We start from the raw sequence: 26464 nt of genomic DNA on the forward strand, positions 1-26464 counted from the left end.
ACTTTGAGTATTTAGTGATGCCTTTTGGTCTTTCAAATGCTCCGTCAGTTTTCCAGTCCTTTATGCATGATATTTTTCGCGATTATTTGGATAAATTTATGATTGTGTATCTGGATGATATTCTGATTTTTTCGGATGACTGGGACTCTCATGTCCAGCAAGTCAGGAGGGTTTTCCAGGTTTTGCGGTCTAATTCTTTGTGTGTGAAGGGTTCTAAGTGTGTTTTTGGGGTACAGAGGATTTCCTTTTTGGGATATATTTTTTCTCCCTCTTCCATTGAAATGGATCCTGTCAAGGTTCAAGCTATTTGTGATTGGACGCAGCCCTCTTCCCTTAAGAGTCTTCAGAAATTTTTGGGCTTTGCTAACTTTTATCGTCGATTTATTGCTGGTTTTTCGGATATTGCTAAACCATTGACCGATTTGACTAAGAAGGGTGCTGATGTTGCTGATTGGTCCCCTGACGCTGTGGAGGCCTTTCGGGAGCTTAAGCGCCGTTTTTCCTCTGCCCCTGTGTTGCGTCAGCCTGATGTTGCTCTACCTTTTCAGGTTGAGGTCGACGCTTCTGAGATCGGAGCTGGGGCAGTGTTGTCGCAGAAAAGTTCTGACTGCTCCGTGATGAGGCCTTGTGCCTTCTTTTCCCGTAAATTTTCGCCTGCTGAGCGGAATTATGATGTTGGGAATCGGGAGCTTTTGGCCATGAAGTGGGCTTTTGAGGAGTGGCGCCATTGGCTTGAGGGGGCCAGACATCAGGTGGTGGTATTGACTGACCACAAAAACTTGATTTATCTTGAGACCGCCAGGCGCCTGAATCCTAGACAGGCGCGCTGGTCATTGTTTTTCTCTCGGTTTAATTTTGTGGTGTCATACCTACCGGGTTCTAAGAATGTTAAGGCGGATGCCCTTTCTAGGAGTTTTGAGCCTGACTCGCCTGGTAACTCTGAGCCCACAGGTATCCTTAAGGATGGAGTGGTATTGTCAGCCGTTTCTCCAGACCTGCGGCGGGCCTTGCAGGAGTTTCAGGCGGATAGACCGGATCGTTGCCCACCTGATAAACTGTTTGTTCCTGATGATTGGACCAGTAGAGTCATCTCTGAGGTTCATTCTTCTGCGTTGGCAGGTCATCCTGGCATTTTTGGAACCAGGGATTTGGTGGCAAGGTCCTTCTGGTGGCCTTCCCTGTCACGAGATGTGCGAGGCTTTGTGCAGTCTTGTGACGTTTGTGCTCGGGCCAAGCCTTGTTGCTCTCGGGCTAGTGGATTATTGTTGCCCTTGCCTATTCCTAAGAGGCCTTGGACGCACATCTCGATGGATTTTATTTCAGATCTGCCTGTTTCTCAGAAGATGTCTGTCATCTGGGTGGTGTGTGACCGTTTCTCTAAGATGGTCCATTTGGTTCCTCTGCCCAAGTTGCCTTCTTCTTCCGAGTTGGTTCCTCTGTTTTTTCAAAATGTTGTTCGTTTGCATGGTATTCCTGAGAATATCATTTCTGACAGAGGGACCCAATTCGTGTCTAGATTTTGGCGGGCATTCTGTGCTAGGATGGGCATAGATTTGTCTTTTTCGTCCGCTTTCCATCCTCAGACGAATGGCCAGACCGAGCGGACTAATCAGACCCTGGAGACATATCTGAGGTGTTTTGTGTCTGCTGACCAGGATGATTGGGTTGCTTTTTTGCCATTGGCGGAGTTCGCTCTCAATAATCGGGCCAGCTCTGCCACTTTGGTGTCCCCGTTTTTCTGTAATTCGGGGTTTCATCCTCGATTTTCCTCTGGTCAGGTGGAAACTTCGGATTGTCCTGGAGTGGATGCTGTGGTGGAGAGATTGCATCAGATCTGGGGACAGGTGGTGGACAATTTGAGGTTGTCCCAGGAGAAGACTCAGCTTTTTGCCAACCGCCACCGTCGTGTTGGTCCTCGGCTTTGTGTTGGGGATTTGGTGTGGTTGTCTTCTCGTTTTGTCCCTATGAGGGTCTCTTCTCCTAAGTTTAAGCCTCGGTTCATCGGCCCGTATAAGATATTGGAGATTCTTAACCCTGTTTCTTTCCGTTTGGACCTCCCTGCATCCTTTTCTATTCATAACGTTTTTCATCGGTCATTATTGCGCAGGTATGAGGTACCGGTTGTGCCTTCCGTTGAGCCTCCTGCTCCGGTGTTGGTTGAGGGTGAGTTGGAGTACGTTGTGGAGAAAATCTTAGACTCTCGTGTTTCCAGACGGAGACTCCAGTATCTGGTCAAGTGGAAGGGATACGGCCAGGAGGATAATTCTTGGGTGAATGCATCTGATGTTCATGCCTCTGATCTGGTTCGTGCCTTTCATAGGGCCCATCCTGATCGCCCTGGTGGTTCTGGTGAGGGTTCGGTGCCCCCTCCTTGAGGGGGGGGTACTGTTGTGAATTTGGATTCTGGGCTCCCCCGGTGGCTACTGGTGGAATTGAACTGGTGTTGTCATCTTCTCTGTTCACCTGTTCCCATCAAGATGTGGGAGTCGCTATATAACCTTGCTGCTCTGTTAGTTGCTTGCCGGTCAACAATGTTATCAGAAGCCTCTCTGTGCTTGTTCCTGCTCCTAGACAACTACTAGATAAGTTGGACTCTTGTCCATGTTTGTTTTTGCATTTTTGTTCCAGTTCACAGCTGAAGTTTCGTTACTGTGTCTGGAAAGCTCTTGTGAACAGGAATTGCCACTCTGGTGTTATGAGTTAATGCCAGAGTTTTAAAGTAATTCCTGGATGGTGTTTTGATAGGGTTTTCAGCTGACCATGAAAGTGTCCTTTCTGTCTTCTGCTATGTAGTAAGTGGACCTCAAATTTGCTAAACCTATTTTCATACTACGTTTGTAATTTCATCTTAATTCACCGCCAATACATGTGGGGGGCCTCTGTCTCCTTTCGGGGTATTTCTCTAGAGGTGAGCTAGGACTAATATTTTCCTCTGCTAGCATTATTTAGTCCTCCGGCTGGTGCTGGGCATCTAGAATCAACGTAGGCATGCTACCCGGCCACTGCTAGTTGTGCGTTAGGTTTAGTTCATGGTCAGCTCAGTTCCCATCTTCCAAGAGCTAGTTCCTATATATGCTGATGCTATGTTCTCTTGCCATTGAGAACATGACATGTAAGGGGCGCAATAAGTGACAAAAAGAAAGCATTTAGAGAAGTAAAGGAAGTAGGTAGTGAGGAGGCACTAAATAAATACAGAAAATTAAATACATTCTGTAAAAAGCAAATCAAGGCAGCAAAGATTGAGACAGAGACTCATTACCAGAGAGAGTAAGAATAATCCCAACATATTCATTAACTACGTAAATAGTAAGAAACAAGAAAATGATAGTGTTGGTCCCCTTAAAAATAGTCTGGGTGAAATGGTGGATGAGGATGAGGAAAAAGCCAATATGCTAAATGACTTTTTTTCATCAGTATTCACACAAGAGAATCCCATGGCAGACAATATGATCAGTGATAACAAAAATTCCCCATTAAATGTCACCCGCTTAACCCAGCAGGAAGTACGGCGGCGTCTAAAAATCACAAAAATTGACAAATCTCCGGGCCCGGATGGGATACACCCCCGAGTACTGCAGGAATTAAGTACAGTCATTGATAGACCATTATTTTTAATCTTTAAAGACTCCATAATAACAGGGTCTGTACCACAGGACTGGCGTATAGCAAATGTGGTGCCGATATTCAAAAAGGGGACAAAAAATGAACTCGGAAATTATAGGCCAGTAAGCTTAACCTCTACTGTGGGTAAAATCCTGGAGGGCATTCTAAGGGATGCTTTACTGGACCTGGGAGTAAGGGTGGATGACAAACTAACATTTAGTGGCCAGTGCCAGGCAGCTGCTACAAAGGCAAATAAAATAATGGGATGCATTAAAAGAGGCATAGATGCTCCTGAGGAGAACATAATTTTACCTCTATACAAGTCACTAGTTCGACCACACTTAGAATACTGTGTACAGTTCTGGTCTCCGGTGTATAAGAAAGACATAGCTGAACTAGAGCGGGTGCAGAGAAGAGGGACCAAGGTTATTAGAGGACTGGGGGTCTGCAATACCAAGATATGTTATTGCACTTGGGGCTATTTGGCTTGGAAATACGAAGGCTAAGGGGTGATCTTATTTTAATGTATAAATATATGAGGGGACAGTACAAAGACCTTTCTGATGATCTTTTTAATCATAGACCTGAGTCAGGGACAAGGGGGCATCCTCTACGTCTGGAGGAAAGAAGGTTTAAGCATAATAACAGACGCGGATTCTTTACTGTAAGAGCAGTGAGACTATGGAACTCTCTGCCGTATGATGTTGTAATGAGTGATTCATTACTTAAATTTAAGAGGGGACTGGATACCTTTCTTGAAAAGTATAATGTTACATGGTATATATACTACATTCCACTATAGAGGGGGTTGACCCAGGGAACTAGTCTGATTGCCGTATGTGGAGTCGGGAAGGAATTTTTTTCCCCAATGTGGAGCTTACTCTTTACCACATGTTTTTTTTTGCCTTCCTCTGGATGAACATGTTAGGGCATGTTTGGTTAGGCTTTGGGTTGAACTAGATGGACTTAAAGTCTTCCTTTGACCTTAATAACTATGTTACTATATATATATATATATATATATATATATATATATACATATATAGATACATATATATATATATATATATATATATATATATATATTTAATATACGTTATAGCTTCTCTATCTTCAAATTCGCTATATAACTTCAGTAGCTGTACTGCTTCAGCTTACTTTTCATAAAGAAGCAATTCTGCTCTTGGTTCTTTGAGCATGGTCTAATTGCCCCCCTAAACCTCACAGTTTGTTGTCATTGAATGATGGTTTGGCCAATAGATACCTCTCCTAACTCCCTTATAAACAGTAATGCTCTCACCAGCCAAGGGCTCTTGTGTTCTCTATGCAAGAGCCACTTGCAGAGCCCTCTGAAGAGACTTATCTCCTTGTTGAAAAAGAAGATCAGCTGTTGAAATTCCAATGGCTGGGTCCTGCTTTCTTGCAATATCAATTTTCAGGTAAGAGTGGTCAGGGAATGGGTTTCGGCCCATCCCGCCATTGTACTCTAATGTATGGAATATGTAGAATATAAATATCAAAATGAAACAAATCACCAGTAAATTATTATATTCTTAAATTGTTTTGTAATCTTCTTGTTACAAAATGTTAAATTAGTTGGTTTCTGTATGGTTTCTTTAGGATTTTTACATCCCTTAAGTACAACCTCATGCAATTATCTTTGTGTGGTTAGTTTTATAACGTACTTACATATTAGAGTGTTGATCCTGATTTACATGTATTGGCTGTAATGATATTTAGTTTTAAAAGTAAGTGAACCCCAATTTGTCTTAGGCCAGTTTCACGAGTTGTTTTTTTTTCTCACACATTAAAAAATAATCCATCTTTGAGTGTACTGAACCCGTTTTTCGTCTATAGTCAGTTTTGTTGATGTTTTTCTTTCTTTTTCTTCTATAGATGATTCTTTTTTCTGCCTGCTGCATATGTGGACTTATTGGAGGCATTCTAAATATTCAATTTCTACGTGCCGTCACCAAAAGATCCTCATTACACAACGTTTCATTGTCCTTGGCATGCATCGGTATCAGCGGCTGCACTATATCTACATGGCTTACGTGTCGGCTAGCCAGTTATGAGCAAAGGAGGATGTTTTTAGAAAGAGAACATTCACTTCATCACTCCCATGAAATGACAGAGAAGGTAAAAGAACTCGGTAAATAAATCCTTTTTAATTGTATTACTACTTAAAGGAACCCTTCAGAAAAATATAATTACATTTTAGATGCCTTAAGAAATGAAGTGGGTGCTCCTGAACTAGCCCCAGTCAACCTTTATATTGCTCTCACATTTTACTTAGCTGGTTGACCGTGGGGGACCATGTGGCCGTATACATGGAAGACTGGTTGTAGCTATGGATGTGGCCACACTAGTCAGTACATCTGTTAAATAGTCTAAAGTTAAAGAAATCTGTAATTTGGCCATGTTCATGGGCTTTTAATTTAAGTGTGGTACATATTATTGCCTAGGCTGGGGCTACATGGCAACGTTGGCCAAGAAACAGGTTGTGCATCCAAAGATGGCTATATGCTGCTGCTACATCGCAGCGTCATACAGGTGACAGGGGGTCACAATGCAACCCCTAGGGTATTGCGATTTAAAAAATTAAGTCATAAAAATGTGACTGATTCTATTTCTGAATTGCTTGTTGTGACCTTGATACCCTGAGATTGCAACGTGACCCCAGTCACCTGCATTTTGCTCTCATGTACCAGTGAGATATGGGGATCTCTGTCAGCATGACATCTGTTGAGGCCTCAAGCACTAGGTAGCTCCAGCCTTAAAGGGAATCTGTCACTAAGATCAATCCCCCCCCAAAAGCATACTGTATATAGGTCTTTGAAATGTAATTCAATGTAATTAAATTCAATTTGTTACAATACAGCATGCCATATTTCAACTTTGAATTTGCTGTCGTTGAAATTCAGCTGTTTGTAGAGGTGGTGCACAGCTTAAAATCTAATTGTTGTTGCTAATACTGTGCTCCTACCACACTATCTGAGCAACATGACTGGGAAAAAGCCAGGCCGTGGTGGAAGGGGGAATAGGCTTGGTGTTCAAGGTGTAGGTGGTAATGTTTGTGAAAGCACTAGTAAAGCAACATCACAGCCTATGCAAAGACAACTGACAACTTATGTGACTGGACAGGCTACACCACTACCTCTCTTTGGCTGATGCACAGCGGTGTGCCTTATCGATGATGCCCAGAAAGTGAATGTACTCGTGTAGATGGCAAGTGCAGCTTGAAGTGGCCTCTCCTCCTCTTCCTCCACCTCAACATCACACACAGTACAGTCCATAGAGGTGGCACCAAAATTCCCCTTGCTTCCCCCCGTGTCCCAACCATCCAACCGTTCAACTGACTTTACGGAACCACAGATGGGTGAGTCTGAAGAGCTGTTCACACATTCTATGCCATGTTCATCAGAAGTGTACTCAAAAGCTTCGCTGAGTCAAGAGGAGGAAATCTGCACCGATGCCCAAAATACCAAAATATTTTTAGCTTGGATCCGGGGCAGGAAGAAGTAGGGTCCGAACAGCATCCTGACCCTCATCATCAGACATTAACCCCTGATGGGGAGGTGATCCTGATGAGAGTCAGATATCTGAGGCTCACATGGACTGTACTGTGCTGTTAGGGCAGGAAGAGAAGGAGGGTAATTCCAGTGGTGTGGAATGTGATAACACTGAGGATGATGTTGGTGTGTTAGGTCCCAGTTGGCGTGAACATAGAGGCTCATAGCTCGGTCATCTGAGGAGAAGATGATGAGGTTATGTTGTGCCGTATGTCGCAGACACGTAGTGAGGCAGCCACGACAAACGATGCATCCTCAGCCACAACTGTGACTCTGACCAGCAGCGTCTGCGGGTCTGCAGCTCGCAGGAGTGGCAAGGGTTGCCTAGCCTGGGCCTTTTTTGACACTGCAAAGGATGAGCCAACTCATTTAATCTGCCAACTTTGCAAAAAAAATTGAGTCGAGGTAAAAAGTGCAATAATTTGACTATGACATGTATGAATCTTCACATGCGCAATCAACATGCTTTACTGTGGGAATCCCACTGTGCAAAAATGCGGACCAACGGACCTCAACAACCATCTGCCGCCCCATCAATCTCATCTGCTGCTTCTTCCTCCTCCTCTGTTACCATGCCAACTATTGAGATGCAGGTTTTTGACTGCAGAACCTCAGATCCTGTACCCACTAGAGTCATGCTGACTGAGAGGCCACCTTCAGCTGTAACGGAAGCGGACATGCCTGCTGTTTTTGACCGATCTCAGAGAACGATCACACCACAAGTGTCTCAGTCCAGAGTAACATCTCCACCTGCACCTTTCTGACAGTCCAGTAGTTTGTCTGGTTCACAGTACTCCGCCCTCTCACAGCACTACAGCCAGCCCACAGTTGTGGTCACGTAAAAGATTGTTTCCTCCTACCCATGACAAAGCTAAGAGGTTGAACTCTACCATCTCCAATTTGTTGGCCACAGAAATGATGACTTTCTGCCTGGTAGATACAGACGGTTTCCAAAAGCTGATTGCCGTCGCAGTCCCCCAGTACCAATTGCCCTGTTGCCATTACTTTGCTAAGAAAGCTGTGCCTGCACTACACCAGCATGTCGCAGACAACATCACCAGTTCCTTGACAAAATCTTTGTCTGCCAGGGTGCATTTCACCACAGACACTTGGATGAGTAAGCATGGCCAAGGGCGTTACATCTTTCTGACTGGGCACTGGGTGACTCTGGTGGCTGTGGTGACAGGTGATGCTCCACAAGGATAGGAATCCCGAAGGCTTGCAGGACAAGCCTCTACATTTAACACTTCCTCCACTGCTTCTGCCTCCTCTCGGACCTCCACCTGCGCCCTCAACCTCTGCCTTAACGAGACATGCATTTCAACAGTGCAGAACAAACCCCTACCTTTGTCCATGCCAGTTAACAGGTTGATATGCGATGTGCCGACTTGGTGGAATTCCACTCTGCACATGTTGCAGTGACTGTGGCAGCAGCAACGAGCCCAGATGCAGTATGTCATGTCGTATAGCATGGGCCAACGCAGTACAGCTGTGGCGCATATCACGTTTACAGAGTGGGCACAGATTAAGGACCTCTGCACCCTTCTTTACAGTTTTGAAATGGCTACTAAGATGGTTAGCGCTGACAATGCCATCATCAGCAATCGCTATTCTGGTCATCTATATGCTGGAGCAGACTTTGAATATCCTACAGGAGGAGATGGTGGTCCCAGAAGAGGAGGAAACAGAGGAGGCTGCGGAACAGATAACATTGTCTCTACACAGGTGGATGTCAAGGGAGGGTGGATTCCTGCGATCGAGGGGGGCTGATGATAACAGACAAACTGTTATTGAAGGTGCAAGATCCGTGGAACAAATGGAGAAGAAAGAGGTGATGGGCGAGCAACTGTCGGATGAAGAGGATAATCCTCCCCTCTCTGTTGTTTGTGGTTGGCGGGAGGGGACGGAGGAAATGTGCCTCATTGCTACCCAGTCACCAACACAACATGGGCTTGGACTTTATGGTAGAGACCAACATATGAGTGCCTTCTTGCTGCACTATCTGCAACATGATCCCTGTATAGTTATGATTAGGAATAATGCTGACTACTGGGTTGCCACTTTATTAGATCCACATTATAAAACCAAATTTTGCCAGATGATTCCTACCCTAGAAAGGGACCCGCGAATGCTGGATTTCTTAAACACGCTTTTACACAACTTTAAGAGAGCTTTTCCCCCAAGACAGCAGTGAAACACACAGTTCACATCGCAGCTCTAGACTTCCAACCTTTGGCACGTCAATTCGTCAACGCCAAAACATTAGCAGCAGCAGCAGCAGTGGTGGAAGTGGAAGAAGCAATTTCTGTGAGTCCTTTGACACTTTTTATAGACAAATTCATGCACTAGCACAACAGAGTCCAAGTGTTACACGTGATGAACGAATGGAGAGGATGGTGCAGGAGTATCTAGAACTAAATTTCAATACCATCAGGGAAGGTTTGGACCCTTTCGCACTTTGGTCTTCCAAAATTGATGAGTGGCCTGAGCTTGCCTCACAAGCCTTGGAGGTTTTATCTTGCCTGTCAGCCAGCGTTCTCTCAGAACGTGTCTTCAGCGCTGCTAATGGTGGCCTGACGGATAAGCGCAGCTGGCTGTCTTCTGAAAGTGTAGATAGCCTAACTTTCATTAAGATGAACAAGTCATGGATCTCCAACGACTTTTGCACCCCAATTGCAGACTGTACAGACAAGGTGATATTGCATTTTTTAGTGTGATGCATTAATGTCACGTAACTGCACTCTGTGAAATCTTTAGTGTGGCTTCATTGGTGGCTGCTGCTGATGTTAACACAAGCTGCTGATGTTAACACAAATTTGTGGAAATGTGAACAGTCAAACAGTCATAGTTGGTCTACATCTGCTGGGTTAGCTGTAGTGGAAGACATTTCGGTCTCAATTATGCTATTTCCATTCTCATGACAGTTATTCTACTTCGGTGGAGTCAGGCCCTCAATTTTTAAAAAGTGAACACTCCTGTTTGGGTGTCCATCTCCTGGATATGGTGTAGTGGAAGAACTATGAACTCTCGGTCCCTATTATACAATTTCTACTGTGGTGAAATTGATGCCACTTCTGTGGTGTAAGGCCCTCATTTATTTAAATGTGAACACACCTTGTAGGGTATCCATCTGCTGGATTGGGTGTAGTGGAAGTCTTGTTTGCCAGAGGGATCAAATACTTATTTCTCACTGCAAAATTCAAACAAATTTATATAATTTATACAATGTGATTTTCTGGATTTTATTTTTGATATTCTATCTCTCAATGCTCAATTTAACCTCCCCTTAAAATTATAGACTATTCATGTCTTTGTCAGTGGGCAAACTTACAAAATTAGCAAGTGATCAAATACTTATTTTTTCCCACTGTATGCTCATTTTGTTTCTTGTAGGTTTTGTCTGTTTAATGGCCAATATGAACATGCATTTATGTGTTGCTTGTCTACCAGCTCAAATTCCAGCTCAATTTTGGTATTTTTTTCCCCACAAATGGTAGTAGTACTCCCCAAGTTCCCCCACAAATAGTAAAGCTCCCTAAGTATCACCATAAAAAGTAATAATGCCTTAAGTGCACGGAAGAAAAGTAATAATGCCATGCCACGACCCACAAAAAAGATAATAACGCTAACATTCTTTAAATATAGTAATAATTCCATTTTACAGTATATTGCTCCTCTTAGCCCTTTTATATATCCCCATACCATATTACATTACTCTTCTCATCTATCTATAGCCACATCTCACAGTTCGTCACTCCTCTCTATACAGCCCCATGCCACATCTCTATTCTCCACTATCTATAGCCACATTCTGCAATTAACACTCCTCTATATACCGACCCATGCAGCAGTACATCACTCCTCTCCTCTATATACAGCCTCACCCCACTGTGCATCACTCCTCGCCACTATATACAGCACCATTGCACAAAACATTACTTTTTCAGCTCTTGTATATAGAGACCCATACTGCAGTTATCACTCCTTTCCTGTATATACAGCCCTGTCCTGCAGTACATCACTCCCTTTAACCCTCTATATACAGCCCCATCCTGCAGTACATCACTCCCCTCAGCCTCTCTATATACAGCCCCATCCTGCAGTACATCACTCCTTTCCTCTATATACAGTTCTAACCTAGAGTATATCACTCCTCATCTACATATAGCCCCATCCTGCAGTACATCATTCCACCCATTTGTATACAGCCCCATCTGACAGTACATCATTCCTCTTTTCTATATACAGCCCCATCCTGCAGTACATCACTTCTTTCAAATTACCTGCATACATGTTTTCTGCTGCTTCCTATGCTCTGCACTATTATCAAGGAGGCCCTTCTGCCAGTGGCGTAACTACAAAGTTATGGGCCCCGGTGCATACTTCCAAATGCCCCCCCCCCTGCAGCCCTGCAATACAATTCAACGTAACCCCCATAAAATACAATGCAGCCCCCCTCATAGTATAATGCAGCCCCTCCATACAGGGGCAGTGAGAAAGACATGAGCAAATGGTGACGAGGGGGCAGGGGAGAGGGCACAAGGGGGTTAGGGGAGACAGGCACAAGGGTAACATAGGGGGGCTAGGGAGCAAGGAAGACAGGCACAAGGGGACACATGGGGGCTAGGAGGCAGGGGAGAAGGTTACAAGGGGACTAGTGGGCAAGGGAGACTGATACAAGGGGACAAGGGAGACTGACACAAGGGGACTAGTGGGCAAGGGAGCCTTACACAAGGGGCACACGGGGACAAGTGGGCAAGGGAGACTGACACAAGGGGACTAGTGGGCAATCGAGACTGACACAAAGGGACACACGGGGACAAGGGATACAAGCACAAGGGGACACACAGGGACAAGTAGGAAAGGGAGACTGACACACAGGGACTAGTGGGCAAGGGAGACTGACACAAGCACAAGGGGACAAAGGAGACTGACACAAGCACAAGGGGACAAAGGAGACAGGCACATGGGGACACACAGGGACTAATGGGCAAGGGAGACTGGCACACGGGGACAAGGGACACAAGCATAAGGGGACAAGGGAGACAGGCTCAAGGGGACACACGGGCCCCTGACCTGCCAGAGCCGCTTGCAGCAGCGACCGCTGCGACCGTGGTAGTTACGCCCCTGTCTCACACACACTACAGATATCACACACACACACTACAGATATCACACACACACACACACACTACAGATATCACACACACACACACACTACAGATATCACACACACACACACACTACAGATATCACACACACACACACACACTACAGATATCACACACACACTACTGATATCACACACACACTACTGATATCACACACACACACTACAGATATCACACACACACACACACATACTACAGATATCACACACACACACTACAGATATCACACACACACATACTAGATATCACACACACATACTACAGATATCACACACACACTACAGATATCACACACACATACTACAGATATCACACACACACACACATACTACAGATATCACACACACACTACAGATATCACACACACACTACAGATATCACACACACACATACTACAGATATCACACACACACACTACAGATGTCACACACACATTACAGATATCACACACACACTACAGATATCACACACACACTACAGATATCACACACACACACAACAGATATCACACACACACACACACACACTACAGATATCACACACACACATACTACAGATATCACACACACTACAGATATCACACACACATACTACAGATATCACACACACACACATACTACAGATATCACACACACTACAGATATCACACACACACATAATACAGATATCACACACACACTACAGATATCACACACACACACACACTACAGATATCACACACACACATACTACAGATATCACACACACTACAGATATCACACACACACATACTACAGATATCACACACACACATACTACAGATATCACACACACTACAGATATCACACACACACACTACAGATATCACACACACACACATACTACAGATATCACACACACACTACAGATATCACACACACACATACAGATATCACACACACACACATACAGATATCACACACACACACATACTACAGATATCACACACACACTACAGATATCACACACACACATAATACAGATATCACACACACACTACAGATATCACACACACTACAGATATCACACACACACTACAGATATCAGACACACACACACTACAGATATCAGACACACACACACTACAGATATCAGACACACACACACACACTACAGATATCAGACACACACACTACAGATATCACACACACACATACTACAGATATCACACACACACACACACTACAGATATCAGACACACACACCAGATACCAGCTCATATACACAACTCACAATCCCCTCTCTGGTACAGGGGTGGCTGATGTAAACCGGCTGCAGCTCCTCAGCTTCTCCTGACTAAAACGGCTCTGTCCCGCACCTTCCCCCTGCTCTCGCCTTCTGTCCCGGGGCTGCAGAGTGCAGAGCAGGAGAAGCTGTCTCACCGTGATGACTGGAGCTGCTTCCTGTCTCTCACGTGCCCCGGCTGCCCCCTCCCCCTAGATACGCCTCGGACTGTTGCCGTGCAGGAGGAATCTCCTGCACTGCAACATGGTGTTGGGTGCCTCTGACCTGCCGGGCCCCTGACCCGCCGGGCCCAGTCGCACTGGCGACCGCTGCGACCGCGGTAGTTACGCCCCTGCCTTCTGCCCCCTCCCAGTACATGATTCTTCACTTACACAACTCCATTCGGATGACTCTATACACTCAATATCCTGGCAAGGGATGAGTGGTGCGGTGACATCATTGTATTGTCTTTCCCGGGACGCAGACAGTCTGTACATGTCTCTGCCATTCGGTAAACTGCAGACTTAAGTCGACCTTTGGTCTACAAAACGGTGAGTTGTAGAACAGGAATTAACCATATCGGCGTCCTCTTTTTGCCTACACAATTAAAAGTCGTGGTCACCCAGAGATCAGTGTCGGTTCCATCATATAAATGGGCCTGGGGCAACCAAACCCTATGTCCCCGGAAGCAACAGTACTGACAATAGGAATTCTGTGACTGCAGACAGTAGGCACAAATTGATCCACAAAATGAAGTGAATGCATTCTACCCCAACATAAAGCTTATAAAAATATATTTTGAAATATTCTGACAATATTGTCTCAGGTACTGAAATAAAAATGCTATTTGTCTTAATGTAGAAATACTAATCTAGATGTCAACATCACAAAGTCAGCATTCTCATTGCCAACAGAAATGATTTATGCAAAGCATTGTGCTGAATACAAATTAATACCAACAGAAAAGAAATGGAAATTATATGACTAATATTTTGCTTTGGTGTATAGTTGAAAGTTGTCTATCAGAAATGGCCTGATTTTTTTTTATGCGTACTGGAAATAAATTATATGCTACAAATAGTAATGTAAAAGGTACCTGGGGATGGGGACAAAAGATTGTAGCTAAGGGAGACCATTTCATGTATTCAACTCCCTAGCAAAATATTTCAAATAAGCAATACAAGCTCAGGTGAACACTTGATGAAATTAGGTAGAGGCAAATATTCATCATACTTTTTAGATATTAAAGTATGTTAAAACTAATCAGAGTGCAAGGTTATTCTATAGAAAAGATAGCTTTATAATTTCTACATTCACAATAAGGAATGAAATTTCCAATAGGCATCAAGCCTTGCAATTACAATTGACCACATGTTGTGAGAGCTTAAGCCATTTTGGCAACTGGTTTTAAGCTTCCGTTAAAGAGAATCTGTTACCAGATTTCTCAATACAATCAGCATACGTTATTACATAGATCTCTTCTTCCACCTGATGAGGCGTGTATTTATTCTGAAAATCCATATCAGAATGGCTGTATAATATTTTTTGACATTCTATACTCAACCTATGTACACCTAGCCTGATTCACAGCTCCTCAGTGTCCTTACTTGGTAGGGCTGAGATCTCACATTGCTCAGTATAAACTGCAGCTGTCAGCCAGCAAGGGTGGGTAGAAGTTTAAAACTTCTGCACTTTTTATCTGGACTGTAAAATGGTCTATTTAATATTAGGAGTATATAGCCATTCTCATATGGAATATCAGTATGAAACCACAAGAATATCAGTGAAAGAACAACAGCCTCATCAAGAATAAGAGGTCTATTAAAATAGGGAGTTTGTATTGTGAAAGCTGGTTGCAGATCTGCTTCAAACTAGTATGTTGGCCTGAGCATTCTCATTTGTTGATTTGGGCTTCATCTGTAATAATGTTGTCTCAAAAGAGATGATACATCAATCCTCAATCATTGGTATTGGCAGAAACAAGCATCAATTGTTCAACTATTCGACCAGAACCCCTTGTATGCAGCACATACCCAGTCTAATAAGTTTAAAGCCATTTATTTGTTTCCGTACATCTATTTCAGGTTTAATAGTCTTCATCTGTGCAAGATATGGAAACAGTTGCTCTATGGAAAAATGACTTGGGAGATCCCGTGTCTACGTCAAACTTACCCACATTTAAAGAGGACCAGTGACAAGGTCAAAAGTGACCAGTTTTTGCTTGTATTCTATTCCCTCTGCTTCCCAGAGAAATCTGTTTTTTTGTTTTTAATCTACCATTTTGTTCCAGACATATGGGCCTTCTTATTTTGAGTGAATTTTGATGTTCTATACCAGGGATGGGCAATTCATTTTCACGTGGGGCAACATGAGAGACCGTGACTATTGTGCAGGGCCAAACAAATAGGATTAAATTAATTCTGCTCAATAATAACATTAACATATTAATTATAAGTATTATAAGTATTTTATATTATTATTAAATGTATCACTTAATATCGAAAAGAATAAAGTATGATGATACCCCTATATGCGGTTTGAGCCCACACACAGCCGCTATATACCGTAAGAGCCCCCCACACATCCCCTTACATACAGCATGAGACCCCACATAGCCCCTGTGTGATAACACAGCATTTAACCTTAATTATGCTAGATGTATATTCTCAGTAGGCCAAGAGACATAGATTATTCTTCACATGAGTCTGAACATTGACTCTTAAATTGATGTTTGTGAATTGTTGAATGGCTGCTGTTTACCTATTATATCCGCTCCTACAGTTTACTTTGTTGCTATCTTTGGAGGAAAAGGATACAGGGTCATTGAACAATCTATGTTTGCTAGTTTGTTGATTACCCATTGTATTATTCCATGTAGCTTGTTGACCTGCAAAATAGTGATGGGAAAACTATGCAGATTGATTAAATGCTAAAACAAAGAGAGGTAATCTCATCCCACCTTCCACCTGACCTGTGGATGATGGCCTGAACCACAGATGTGGGTATAAAAGGGACCTATATCCTTCTGAAAAGAGACTCTACACGACAACAACCAAGGCACCATGGCTTTATCAAGAGGAAAACAGATTTGACATTTTACAGGACCACGACCCTAGCTAGAGGAATACAGATCTGCTCAATTGACCATCACTGAACCCATGGAGATCTTCGGAGAAGTCAGGTTGAGACCCTGCTTTTCACCTGGCCTCTTTGAGATGTTTGGAGAAACCAGGTAGGGACTCTCCAGTCACCTGGCCCCATGGAGACATTCTGAGAAGTCAGGTTGGGACAATCAGGCCACCTGGCCATGTACCTCACTGCACTCAGTTTCATAAGCTTGTTACCTCCTCTCTGTGGGTGCCCACCAAAAGTGGTTTGCTATTGATGGGGATAGTCGGCCCTGGAAGCCCCGAAGTCACTGCTACTCTAATCCTATTGAACCAGTGGAAGGGTGAGACTCTCTAATTTACACCATCTTGGGTATGAGTCCCCATATAGCCTTTCTATATACAGTGTGTGAGCCTCCACATAGCCTCCTATGAAAGAAAAAAAAAACATACTCACCTCACTCACATTCCCCTGGTGCTTTGCTCTGGCCTCTGCTGAACCAAATCTCCACACAGCTGAAGCGATGAACTGATGTCATTGCGTCTGCTGGTTCAGTTGCACATGCTGATTGGTAGAAGAAGGAGCCAGTGGCCCTTCCACCACAAATATATTCACCGCTGTCTGCTTCTTGAGGATGCAGATAGTGGTGACAGTGGGTGATGGTGCTGTTTCATACCTTTGATTGTCTCGCTTCTTTGGCCAGACGTGAATAGCACAAGGGCCGAATGTGGCGCACTGGCCACACTTTGCCAAGCTCTGGTCTATACCAAGGGGGTTTGTCTCACAGGTTTTTTGGGGGCTTGTCTTTAGTCTGCCCTGGATTATTACCCTTTGAGCCACACCATCTTTGTAAAGACCATAAGAATTAGCACTAAATAAAAAGGTCCATATCTCTGGAAGTTGAATGGCAGATTTAAAAGCAAAAAAACAAAACTGAATTTTGTTATGGAGGTGGAGTGGAGGCGAAGCCCAATATATCTGATGATGAGAGGTATCAGATACATGCTTCTCTTGTAGTCATATGTTTAAGAGGAGTTGATGAGTTTCAAACCATTTCAGTATGAGGCTAGTTTCCTTAAGGGCAGGTGCAGACAGCCATATTTTATCTGATCCTAGGGAATTGGGTTAATTATGCAAATCATACTCTGATCAAACTGGTCAGAGTGCCGTCAGAGTTTGATCCAATTCTCGTGGATGAGGAAAATATGGAGTAAAATGTTTCTCAATGTTCTCCATTCTGTCAGTCTGTTGAAATTAGTTTGCACTCAGATGTCATCCGAGTACAGACTAATGTTTTCCATGGACTCATTGACTTCCATGGTCAAGTGCGATCCGAATATAGGATCAAACTCCAGTACTGCATTGTCCCCTAGAATAACTTTGATCCTGAAGTGATCCAATGTTTTGTCTGACCAAACTCTGACCAATAATATGGTCATCTGCACGAGCCCTAAGACATTCTCACAATTTGGTGCACTAACAAGTTAACTAGTCTACTGAATATTGCTAGACTATTTGATTACTTACTACTTTAGATCATCCCTGATGGCATTAAACAGACCAAAATTAAATACTGCATCTATTTGGAGCCAAACTGATTAGATGCACCAGATTGTATTTTATTATATTTTTGTGATACGGTGCATATTAATAGCAGATGACAAAAATGAAAACAGAATTTAATTTCAGGAGCTAGACAGAAATTTTGTGCAGCCATGAAACAAAATAAAAATGACTTCTAAAAGTTGAATGACATTGGTACATTTTCTGCCTCATTGATTCTGAGACTTGTTTGGAGACCTCTGCAGCCACATACACTTAGATAAGGTATGATGATGCTGTAAAATATATGAGAAACCGGCTCACAATTCTGAGCAACAAACTCAGGGTAGAGAAAATCCACCAGGCTGTTACTAGAGGTCAGCTATCTCTTCATGCATAGGGAAGACTGTCAATTACTGACTAGGACTCCTTCTCCCACAGAATCCCCCCCTGGACTCATATGCTTATGCATGCAGAGATTTTAATGAATAAATTGAAAGTTTTACTGAAACTTTCCCCACAAAAATATATACGGTTTCAATCTGATCAGATTCTTCTACTCTATAACATCCTACCTACAGATTAGAGATGGGCGGACCCAAAGATGTTTGAGTCCGTATGGTTCCGCCAAACTTTGTAAAAAAAAGTTTGTTTAATCCATAACCCAGACCCCATTCAAATTAATGGGGGGTGATCAACTGGCTGGTGGTTCTCACGCTGTCATCTGTGAGACAGTGCAGGAAACACCAGCTCTGATCGGCGGTAACCTTACTGACATTACAACCAGTCACAGGGCTACATTTCCCATGCTGACACACAGAGGACAGCGTGTGAGCCAGCCGCAGTGACAGGCAGTGAAAAGGTTACTGTTGTTAGGCATCGGCTGATGAGTACTGAGAACTGAGAAGGCGATGCTGATGAGAGTATTCACCAGCCGGTGCCTGTGCATAATAATAAAGATGTCAGTGTGATATATAATTAGTGCAGCACGTGAGTAGCGTACTGAACATGTATTTAGCTAATAAAGATATAAAATAAAAAAGATGTTGTGAGGTTCCACTTATTGTTAATACCCAACTGAGAGAAAGCAGACAGCTAGGGACAGGTTTTATGACTGCGGACATCAATCCCAGAGGTTAGTACTGTCATCAGCCAGATCACACTGAGATGAGCATGAGAACATGGCTGTGTGTAACCGGCGGTAACCTTAACAACGTCATCGCTCGTCACTACAGTCATGTTTTCAGGCTGAGCTCAGTATTTTCTGGTTGCAGGGCTGAGCGGTCACATTACTGATGTTACTGCTCAGCCATGCAACCAGATGTAGCAGAGTAGGGGTTCGTCTTGGGACATCAGCATTATGCATATTCGGCGGACAGGTGAGGATTACTTTGATTTTTTATTTTTATGTTAACAAACGGGAAAAAAAGGGAATTGGTCGGTGAGTGTTTTGTTCAATTAAAGGTCTTTTTTTTTCCTGTGTGTCTTTATTAATTTACACTACGGTACTAGAAATGGTGGTGTCTGATAGACACCTCTCCATTTCTAACCCCTGGGCGTATGTGCACACGTTGCGGATTCTCTGCGGATCCGCAGCGTTTTTTGAGGTGCTGGAACGCTGCAGATCCGCAATTGATTTACAGTACAATGTAAATCAATGGGAAAAAAAAAAATGCTGTGCACACTTTGCAGAAAATCCGCTGCGGAAACGCTGCGGTTTAAAAGAAGTAGCATGTCACTTCTTTTTTGTGAATCTGCAGCGTTTTTGTACCCACTCCATTATAGAAAACCGCAGGGGTAAAAAACGCAGCAAATCCGCAAGAAAACCACAGCAAAAACACACAAAAAATGCTGCGGAACCGCACAAAAAACGCGATAAATCCGCAGGTGCGTTTTCTGCCAGGAGAGGCAGAATCCACACCAGAAATTCCTAAGCCTAATCCGCAATGTGTGCACATCAAGGTTGCAATTTCAATGCTGAGGAGTGTATGTTGATTTTTTGAATACTTCTACAAGTTATAAATATATTTGATATTTTCTTTGAAGTTGGGATAAAAATTGTTTCATCAAGACTCTATATCAATAACTCATACATGTTTCTGTTTCTTTTAACAGGAAACCATTGAAAACAGTAGTAATGGAGGCGCACAGCTTGTTTTTAATGGACGCGTTTAGATTTGTTTTGACGAGATTATTTATACCAGAACTTTTATCATTTGGTTGCTGCAACTTCCTGGACACCGCCTTCAAATTTTTGAAAATTATTTTTTATGAAACTATCTTTTCAACATCAGATTTTAATAATATGCACAAAAAATGCATTTTACAAGAATGTTACATAGAGAAGTTGGGCTCTTCTTAATATATACCGTATATGTATAGAGATTATCTCCAGACATATCCCGCTGTTTCAACAAGTGCACATACAAAAAGCAATCCATTTAAGCACTGCAAAGCAAAGTTTCCTGTCACTCTGAATTTAGGAATTTGCATCAAATTAAGTGCAGTTTGACGTATCTCCTCAGATACCCTCTAAGATAATGTTTTCAGGCTATTTCACTATAACTGGGATAATTATTAATTTAGTCAGTAAAAATATTACATTCATTCACATTGGTTCATTAAAATGGGGCTATTTAGCGTTACTTAAAAAGAATGTATAACCTATATTTCCTTTACTAATTAAAACCACAAACTAAATACTGACACATTCTTTTTTCTAATTTGTTTATATTTTTTGATTGTACTTTTTTTACTTTTATGATCCTGATTATTGGGCCATTCATCTCAACTGCTCAGTCACCAGCATTAAGTAATATGCTTTACAGCTGCCATATGAACTGTGCAGAGGTCATTGTGCAGGGAGGAGGAAGTTCTGTCCATCACTACATCCTCTGCTATCTGCCTTTAGTTTTATAAAAGAGGTATTAATATTAGCATTATTCCCAATTTCTGGGATAAAAACTTAATGAATCCACCTGTCAATTAATTTCTGTTCATTCTAAAAAGTGTAAGAATGAAAAGAAAAAAGGCCAATGTATTTGCAACTATGGCTTGTGCTAGAATAGGCAACTTTTTAATGTCGGAGCCCTTCATAAATGTCCACCTAAATGTCTATAGAAAATCATGAGTTGTCAGATAAATGTTGCTTATGCTCACTCAAGAATTAAGGTAAATAGGGATCATAAATATACTCACTCAGTCTTAACATTAGGTGTCAATCGTACACAGAAAAGCTCAGACGCGCGTTCCTTTGTTCTCCGCACCAAACAAAAAGATTGACCATTAAAATTTAACAGTGAGATCCTGCTCTCCTCCAAGATTATCTGTTGGGGGAAAGTCAGGAGTACCCGTACACATTACACCGTCCGTCAATCTCACAAACTTTGCAGGAACAGGAGCCTCTTTTTAGTGTGTATAGGTGTTTTTAGTCTTTAACTTCTTCTTATTGACAAGTTAAAGATTTATTCAGTTGTATTTCACATTTTTATGTACATTTTTTCTGCTTGTCAAAGTGACAAATTGCAATTACCACTATCGCAGACATTAAAGAGGTTAGCAACCAACTTTCACAAACACTTCGACTGAAAATCTTTAGGTATATGGAGACAAGATGTATAACAATCCCTGACAACCAAGATTTAACATTTAGAGCTCTAGTCAAGATTGGTTACTATTAGAGATGGGAGAACTGATTCGCAGGACTCCAATCTATTGTCCAGGTCAGTAATCTGAATCTCCTTTACTCCCGGCATTCCGGGTTCTTCATTCATTAGCTGGGCAGGTGCGACATTGTATGTGTGTCATGTCACAACAATGATGTTCTGCCAGTCTGACTAATCAAAACAAGATTTAGGAATCCTGGAAGGTCAGGAGATTCACAGGCCTCACGTTCAGCGGTCACAGATTACTAACCTAGTCTATGGACCATAGTCCTGCGAATTGATTCTCCTGTCTCTAGTTACTATGAATTGTCATTTAGCGGTATCCATTACATCCAAGCCTACTCTTCCCATTTCATGAAAGGTAACAAATAGTGTTGAGCGATACTTTCCGATATCGGAAAGTATCGGTATCGGAAAGTATCGGCCGATACCGTCACAGTATCGGAATCCAATCCGATACCGATACCCGATCCCAATGCAAGTCAATGGGACGAAAATATCGGAATTAAAATAAACCCTTTCTTTCCTTGTAGGTTAATTCTACATGAAGGAAAACAACTAAGAATAATGTAGGATGTATTGGGGGAGGTGGCGGAGACATTAAAGGCACAGGGGTTTATCCCAATCAAATAGAATAGCAGTATTTTTAATTTTTTTATGACGTTCGGCGTTAGAAAGAATTTGACTATGTTAATTTTTTATTTATTTTGTCAGATATTGATGTTTCACTACTTCCACGCCCTTCACCCTATTTTTTACTTCTCCCACACTTTCTTCTTCATTATCCTCATCATCAGCTTCTGTGACATCAACTTCTTCACCTTATTCATCTTCTTCTTTTCTACGTATATATATATTTTTTTTTTTACATTGTTCATATTCTTTTTATTTAACTATTATCTTTTTTATATTCAACTTCTTCATCATATTCTTATTTGTGACAGGCATTCCCGTAGTTGTTATCTATAAAAGTTTGAAGATTACACCTTCCGTTCTGCCTGTCACAAAACAGTTACATTTGTCCGCGTTCAGTTTGGCCTGCAGCATCAGGCTTTATCCAGGGGCACCACGAGGAGGAACGGACTCACCCCCATACACTGCTTAGTCTTCTTCTGCTTATAATTTAGATAATATCTTTTGCTCTGATATTTAGTCTTATGCTTAATGTTCTTCTGCTCTTTGTTCTGCAGCCTCTTGTTCTTCTGCTTCTCGGTCTTCCAGGTTGTCGTCGTCATCTCCAGGGTCGTCATCTCCAGGGTCGTCGTCATCGGGGTCGTCGTCATCGGGGTCGTCGTCATCGGGGTCGTCGTCATCGGGGTCGTCTTCAGGGTCATCGTCTCCAGGGTCGTCGTCATCTCGGTGGTTGTCGTCTCTGGTGTCGTCATCATCTTAGGGGTGGTCTTCCGGGTCATCGTCTTTCGGGTCTTGAACTTGGAAATGTAGCAGAAGGTACAAGAAGGCTGAGAAAATGCCGAGAAACAGCTGATGGAACTGGAACTCGGATGGCTACCCGAAGGTCCAAGAGCCAATGGAACTACCGAGGACCAGCTGACGTTACTGGAACCCGGTTACTAAGCAGGAGGTACCCGTGCCTGAAAGCACTACCAAGGACCACCTGACGTTGGTGGAACTCGGATACCCAGAGGGAGGCACCTAAGCCAAAGGCTCTGCCCGGAACCAGCTGACGGTACTGGAACCAGGATGGGGAGCAGAAGGTACAAGAGCAAAAGACACTGCCGAGAACCAGCTGACGGTACTGGAACCCGGATGGGTAGCCGAAGGTCCAAGAGCCAATGGAACTACCGAGGACCAGCTGACGTTACTGGAACCCGGTTACTAAGCAGGAGGTACCCGTGCCTGAAAGCACTACCAAGGACCACCTGACGTTGGTGGAACTCGGATACCCAGAGGGAGGCACCTAAGCCAAAGGCTCTGCCCGGAACCAGCTGACGGTACTGGAACCAGGATGGGGAGCAGAAGGTACAAGAGCAAAAGACACTGCCGAGAACCAGCTGACGGTACTGGAACCCGGATGGGGACCTATTCAAGCTTGTCTTCCTAGGGCCCCAACTGGCGGTGTGTTAGAGCCCAGGGACAGCAGGAGGAGGAGCAGGGGGAGGGGAGTGTAGGCCGAAGCCTGCACAGGCGGCAGCTTTGGGTGTGTTGTGTCTGCGTGGCTTTTGCAGGACACGTTGCCGGCTACACAGCAGGGGAACAGCTGGCGGTGCTGGACCCCACTGACACATTGGCGAGGTGTTTGGCTCTGTGCAGCCAGCACTTCCGGACAGCAACTAGCGTTGTTGGAGCCCGTGCTCTGCAGGTGGAGCAGAGTGTAGGCCGAAGCCTAATTGAACCGATTTCAAAAGTCACCTTTAACCCCCCCTCAGGGGTTACAAAGTAGAAGAGCCACAGCTTATGCAGCAGCAGTGCTGCGCAAGTCAAAGGTTGCTCTTGTAATTTTTCTCCTTGCACACGCTGAATGGAACACGTATAACATTTAGCCCTTTATACAGTCAAACTGTGTAATGGAGGCGAGAGTTCCCTTTGTAATGAGACGCAGCACAGGTGTCAAGAATCCCACCTTGGTGCTGGGTGCAGCCTCCCGAGCGTTGTTATTTGCTGTACAGGAGTCTGCGCTGTCGTGTTATCCCCTGGCCTAGCGCCGTTAGCGCTGCCCATCTTCTGGCATCATGTAATGTCGGCCGGTGCGGTTCGCGATGCCCCTGAATCCCAGCCCCGCAGTGTCTTAACATTGGTAAAACACTGCGGGGCTGGGATTCAGGGCCTGGCGCAGCACATATGTTCGCCTCTCACACTCGGGTCCTTACACCCGCTTCAGACTGTGCGGCGTCATCTGATCCCTTATCGCATGCCACGGCCATGAAGCCGCACAGTCCGAAGAAGGCGGAAGGAGAGGAGGGACAGGCGAACTGATGCACTGATCCTGCCCATGAATCGCACCCTCGCAGTCCCAATAAATAAGACACCGAGGGGCGTTGTGTGGGTCAGGGCGGCCGCAGAGGCGCAGCCAGCCAAACAATGATGCCAGAAGACGGGCAGCGCTACCAAGGGGGTTGCAGCGTGTCATTACAAAGGAAAGTCACACCACCGGGACGGTTAAATGGTCACACAGAGGACACATTTCAGACGTGTTTTCAGTTCCACATGTGCGAGGAGAATACGTTTCTGAGCCACCTTGCACACATGCAGCATTACCGCTGTACAAGGTGGCTGGATAACGTAAAAACGCCTGGGGGAGGGGGGACAGGTTCCCTTCAATTTCAGTTCTTGTGTCTGCGTGGCTTTTGCAGGACACGTTGCCGGCTGCACAGCAGGGGAACAGCTGGCGGTGCTGGACCCCACTGACACATTGGCTGGTGTTTTTCTCTGTGCAGCTAGCACATCTGGGCCCCAACTGGCGGTGTGTTAGAGCCCAGGGACAGCAGGAGGAGGAGCAGGAGGAGGAGGAGCAGGGGGAGGGGAGTGTAGGCCGAAGCCTGCACAGGCGGCAGCTTTGGGTGTGTTGTGTCTGCGTGGCTTTTGCAGGACACGTTGCCGGCTACACAGCAGGGGAACAGCTGGCGGTGCTGGACCCCACTGACACATTGGCGAGGTGTTTGGCTCTGTGCAGCCAGCACTTCCGGACAGCAACTAGCGTTGTTGGAGCCCGTGCTCTGCAGGTGGAGCAGAGTGTAGGCCGAAGCCTAATTGAACCGATTTCAAAAGTCACCTTTAACCCCCCCTCAGGGGTTACAAAGTAGAAGAGCCACAGCTTATGCAGCAGCAGTGCTGCGCAAGTCAAAGGTTGCTCTTGTAATTTTTCTCCTTGCACACGCTGAATGGAACACGTATAACATTTAGCCCTTTATACAGTCAAACTGTGTAATGGAGGCGAGAGTTCCCTTTGTAATGAGACGCAGCACAGGTGTCAAGAATCCCACCTTGGTGCTGGGTGCAGCCTCCCGAGCGTTGTTATTTGCTGTACAGGAGTCTGCGCTGTCGTGTTATCCCCTGGCCTAGCGCCGTTAGCGCTGCCCATCTTCTGGCATCATGTAATGTCGGCCGGTGCGGTTCGCGATGCCCCTGAATCCCAGCCCCGCAGTGTCTTAACATTGGTAAAACACTGCGGGGCTGGGATTCAGGGCCTGGCGCAGCACATATGTTCGCCTCTCACACTCGGGTCCTTACACCCGCTTCAGACTGTGCGGCGTCATCTGATCCCTTATCGCATGCCACGGCCATGAAGCCGCACAGTCCGAAGAAGGCGGAAGGAGAGGAGGGACAGGCGAACTGATGCACTGATCCTGCCCATGAATCGCACCCTCGCAGTCCCAATAAATAAGACACCGAGGGGCGTTGTGTGGGTCAGGGCGGCCGCAGAGGCGCAGCCAGCCAAACAATGATGCCAGAAGACGGGCAGCGCTACCAAGGGGGTTGCAGCGTGTCATTACAAAGGAAAGTCACACCACCGGGACGGATAAATGGTCACACAGAGGACACATTTCAGACGTGTTTTCAGTTCCACATGTGCGAGGAGAATACGTTTCTGAGCCACCTTGCA

At 44.3% G+C, this 26464-nt stretch overlaps 1 protein-coding gene across 5 annotated transcripts in view; it reads left to right on the forward strand.

The window, feature by feature from the left end:
• Positions 1-20944, forward strand: part of TMEM196 (transmembrane protein 196) — a 124285-nt gene extending 103341 nt beyond the window's left edge. For 4 of the 5 annotated variants that reach the window (XM_077271869.1, XM_077271865.1, XM_077271866.1 and 1 more), the window contains exons 3-4: positions 5500-5742; positions 20354-20944. In XM_077271869.1, the coding sequence (XP_077127984.1) occupies positions 5500-5742; positions 20354-20413 (303 nt within the window). In that variant the 3' untranslated portion in view covers positions 20414-20944. Of the gene's footprint in view, positions 1-5499; positions 5756-20353 lie in introns of all 5 variants that reach the window. The other variant, XM_077271867.1, reaches the window with a different exon arrangement.
• Positions 20945-26464: the final 5520 nt, after the last annotated feature.

The sequence above is a fragment of the Ranitomeya variabilis genome, chromosome 6, assembly GCF_051348905.1.
Source record: "Ranitomeya variabilis isolate aRanVar5 chromosome 6, aRanVar5.hap1, whole genome shotgun sequence".
Taxonomy (NCBI): domain Eukaryota; kingdom Metazoa; phylum Chordata; class Amphibia; order Anura; family Dendrobatidae; genus Ranitomeya; species Ranitomeya variabilis.